Source organism: Hevea brasiliensis, chromosome 5, assembly GCF_030052815.1.
Source record: "Hevea brasiliensis isolate MT/VB/25A 57/8 chromosome 5, ASM3005281v1, whole genome shotgun sequence".
Taxonomy (NCBI): Eukaryota; Viridiplantae; Streptophyta; class Magnoliopsida; order Malpighiales; family Euphorbiaceae; genus Hevea; species Hevea brasiliensis.
In genome coordinates this window covers 105462357-105466800 of record NC_079497.1, presented here as the reverse complement: position 1 = coordinate 105466800, position 4444 = coordinate 105462357, and the positions used below count along the sequence as shown (strand labels likewise).

General features: G+C 35.0%; 1 protein-coding gene across 1 annotated transcript; it reads right to left on the bottom strand.

The window, feature by feature from the left end:
- Window positions 1-462: 462 nt before the first annotated feature.
- LOC110663528 (3,9-dihydroxypterocarpan 6A-monooxygenase) lies at window positions 463-2481 on the bottom strand. Its single transcript, XM_021822870.2, has 2 exons — window positions 1540-2481; window positions 463-1358 (listed from the first exon to the last, which is right to left on the bottom strand). The coding sequence occupies exons 1-2, from the start codon at window positions 2479-2481 to the stop codon at window positions 714-716; spliced, it is 1587 nt and encodes a 528-aa protein (XP_021678562.2). The 3' UTR covers window positions 463-713.
- Between the last annotated feature and the right edge of the window lie 1963 nt (window positions 2482-4444).

Genomic DNA, 4444 nt, shown 5'->3' with positions numbered 1-4444 from the left:
TAATGCCAAAAATTCTATTTCAGGTTGAAAGATATGTATGGATTGCTGATGTATATAATAACAGCTTCATCTTGTTTTTGTTGTATTATTTTGTCCAAACTTGTTTGTGTCCTAATGGTCATGGCCCGTTTCTCTGATATTTCATGTTTGTGTCACATTCCTGCATCTTTCAAGAGTTTAAACACTAGCATGTTGGTTCCTTTTGCAGGCAGCCGGCCAGGTCAATCAAACAATATTTTGTGACTTCCAATGTAATTTGTTCAACCAGGTTCCTTCAACACTTTAAAGTTTACAAAAATTTATAGTTTAGGAGAGTGCAAGCAGTGAAATTTGCTCCCAACTAGTTTAAATTGCAAATTTGCAGCTTTGGACCTAGTTTGTCCGATAACTGGTTTAGTTTCCATGGCAATGCCCAGAGGTCATATTTGGTTCACTTGAAAAGCAAGAATTGAATACAATTCGTGAAAGGGGATTGCTTTTTCTAGTTTTATACAGAAGAACTTCATTTTTTTTTTTTTAATATATTTGAATAACTTGAATTTAGGGAAAGATGAGCAGAACATAGAGAAGGCTCAAATGCCCAAACTATACAATTAATACAATGAAAATAGCAGTTGCACCCACAAAGTCCCCAGAAAATGTTTCCAATTCTAACTGTTGCATGCCCCAACACACATAAGTTAAATAATGCTAGCATCTTCATGAAACCATTGTCAGATTGATAAAATTGGACTGAGCCTAGCCACGGGGAAACAAACTAGGGAATGAGCTCTGGGAAGGGTTAGCCCTGGTCCCTCTTCCATGTCAACAGTACCATTAATGTCTCCATCACCAACTTTCAGTTCAAAGCACTGAATAATAGCAGCAAGAGTTGTTGGAACAAATTGCAGTGCAAGAGAAGCACCAGGGCAGCTTCTTCTTCCTGTACCAAATGGCAATAGATGAAAATACTGTCCCCTCACATCCAGCATGTTACTCTTTCCACTCCACTCTTCACTTCTAAACCTCTCTGGCCTAAATTCAAGTGGGTTTTCCCAGTAGTTTGGATCCCTGCCAAGTGACCAGACATTAACAAACAGTCTGGTCTTTGCTGGAATTGTATAGCCAGCAATCATACAATCTTCAGACGATTCTCTCACGATTAATGGGCCAGTAGGGTGAAGTCTTAATACTTCTTTTACTATAGCTTGGAGATAGGGAAGGTTAGCTATGTCTGATTCCTGTACTAGTCTGGTCTTTCCCACAACAGAGTCAATCTCCAGTCTTGCTTTCTCCATCACATGTGGGTGGTTGATCAGCTCTGCTAGTCCCCATTCTACTGTAATAGAAGATGTGTCGGTTCCAGCACCAAATATGTTCTGTAAAATTGAAAATTTTGAAAAATTATGTCATTTTCAAATCCAGTTCTGTTATATACAATTAATATATAAATTTTGCAGGTTGATTAATTGATGGGGTATAGAATTAGTTTGTATTTAAATTTTTGATGCAATATAAAGTTTTGTTGGTCAGGATGCTTTTCCGAGAACAGTTACTTACCATTATGAATGCCTTAATGTTTTCTCTGGTTAATCTCCTCTCTGCATTTTCATCTTCATATATATCAAGTAAAAGATCGAGCAAGTCCTTCATTGTATCACCTCCATCACCCACTTCCTCATTTTTCCTCGCATCTTCATGCTTCTTCATGATCCTTTCCATCATATTGTCATACCTGTCTCGAGCATCCTTCAGCCTTTTCTCAAAACCCTGCAAATCCAAGTTCTTGCAGAACCAAATCGAATCTGACAAATTGAACTTTGCACCTAACTCATTCAACTCTTTCACCAGCTTTCTTACCTCACCAGCTTCATCTTCTTTATCAGAACACCTTGTTCTGAGTACCATTCTTGATATTATGTTATTTGTCAATCTCATTAACTCTCCTCCAATATTCACTGCTTCTTTTGCTTCAGCTTTCTTCAGTACTACCTTCAAGAACCGCTTTGTCTCTTCCTGTCTAATCGGGAGGAACTGATCTAGCGTTCGACTGCCTAACAATTCAGTCATGCATAGTTTCTTCATGAACTTCCAGTGGGGTCCATAAGGTATGGTAGCAAAATCTGCTGAGCCATAGGTAAGATAATCAAGGTTAGCTACTTTAGGCCGGTTCATGAAATTTGATTCATTGTTTTTAAGTATTTCTTTTGCCATTTCAGGTGTGGAAGCAAGAACACAAGGCTTTGAGCCAATGAAGAAGTAAACCAAAGGTCCATAACGGATTGAGAGTTTGTGAAAAGCTTGGTGAGGAATAGGACCTAGGAGGTGCATATGTCCTATAATCGGCAGGGCTCTAGGGCTTGGTGGAAGGCGATATTTGTTCCGAGCTTTGTCAAAGATGATCAGGAGAATGAAGAAGGAAGCTAGGAAGATAAGGATTTGTATGGCATAATCTTGCATATCAGCCATAGTTGAAATGCTTGTATAATAGAATAGCTCCATAGAGGCGCTTAAATAAGAATTATCATATATTTATCTTTTTCTTTATTGTGATCATAAATTTGGCAGGATGATGAAGAGAGATCAGATCAGCAAATACTCCACAAGTGATTAATGCTTATTTATTTATTAGCATAGATCAGAGACCCACAAGATCAAATTTTTAAAGGCAGCCTTAATTTAGAGACAAATTATTAGTTAGTTTCAGGACCACTCTCGTAGGGGTTATCCATCAAGCAAAGCATAAGCAAGTTTGTCCTGTATAATCCATTCAATATAATACTTAGGTTTTGTTTATATTTTTCTTGCTTAATCCCTTTATCGAGTAAATTACAGAATTTATTATTATTAAAATATGCATTTTTATTTTTATTTTTTTAAGTTAATTAAATAATCCTTAAATTTTTGCAGAATCTATCTACAGTTTAGTCTTATCATTATCTTTATACTTTCATACCATTTATGTGAAATAATTTCTAAACATTGAAATTTTATGGTTTAAAAAATTTATTTTATTTGAAAATTCAGAAATTAGAATGTTATTCAATGTAAAATAACATGAGAATTAAAAAAAAAATTCTCAGTGTATATTTAGCGATGAAACAAATTTCATCCCTAATTATAATGATTAGCAACGGATTTATCACTGATAAGTTGCTAATTCTCGCTGATACTTAACAGTAGATTTCAATGAAGGACTAAGATTCATAACTGAACGATGAATTAGTGATAGATTATAATCGTCTTTATAATTTCGTTGCTAATAAATTTTAGCGATGAACCTTCAATCCCTTGCTAAACAGCACAATATGGATTAATTCAATTTATTCTCAATTTCATATTTACGCTTATTTATTTATTTATTTTTTTTTTTAAAGTGAAACGAAATGTAACGGGTATTGATGAGCTTGGATTGGGCCTGGCTACTGAGACACAAACTATGTGCTACAAATCCATTGATTTTTTTTTTTTTTTTTTGAGAACTACAAATCCATGGAATTGATAGCTTAATGATTGGGATGAAATATGATTAAAAATTGGTCAATTTATATGTGACTTTCATAATTATATATTCATGATTTTTTATTATTATATTTCGCTTACCTCAGCACGGATTAACATCTTTGATGAGCAATTGGAGTCAATTTTGAGCCTTTAATTATTGATTTTATAAATGGAATCAATTTTTTAAGCCATTTGAGTTTTTTTTAATCATTGAATTTGGCTACAATTGAGTAATGATGATGTTGCCATTTATATTCTCAATGGTGTTGGACCTGAATTTAGAGCTCGTGAGAAACCCATCACTTTCGAAGAACTGCACGATAAGCTTATTGACTGTGATGCATTCCTCAAACGAGAAGCTCTCTTTACCAATCTCAGCCAAATTCAATCGGCCCACCCATCATCAAAAAGAATTTTCTCATCCTCATGGCCATGATTTCAATTACCAGCAAAATCAAAATTTTATGCGCTTCCACGGGAATCAAAATCACCCACTTCGGCCAAGGAAATGCAATTGTCGATCCAATACTCAAATTCAGTGTCAAATTTATGATCGATATGGTCATTCTGCTAAGACTTGTTTCAAGAGACAATCAAGTTCCAACATGAATCCCACAGCTAATGTCTCTATTGCATCAAGTCAACTTCAAAACTATGGCTGATGGACTCTGCTGTCCCTCATCATGTCATTAGTGATCTTGTAAATCTTGCCATTCTCTCAATATGAGAGAGAGAAAGGACTAATTATTATATACACCCGGAGTACTATTTTAGTGCTCATTCTCATATAGAAAAGTGAGTTCTCTCTATAATATAAAAAGTGGATCCCACATAATTGTGAAAAATGGTACATGTGAACCGGGTGCGCCTAATAATTTCTCGAGAGAAAGATGGGTGGGTTCAATGGAACTAAAGGGATTTTAATCTTTTTAATTATGATTAGGAACTTAATGATATAATA

What these genes read in the sequence shown, in the direction of transcription:
- LOC110663528 (XM_021822870.2), bottom strand. Translation starts at nt 2,481, where the DNA reads ATGGAGCTATTCTATTATACAAGCATTTCAACTATGGCTGATATGCAA. An exon ending in ACATTAAGGCATTCATAATG is followed by an intron (nt 1,359 to 1,539) that starts GTAAGTAACTGT and finishes TCAATTTTACAG; the next exon opens with AACATATTTGGTGCTGGAAC.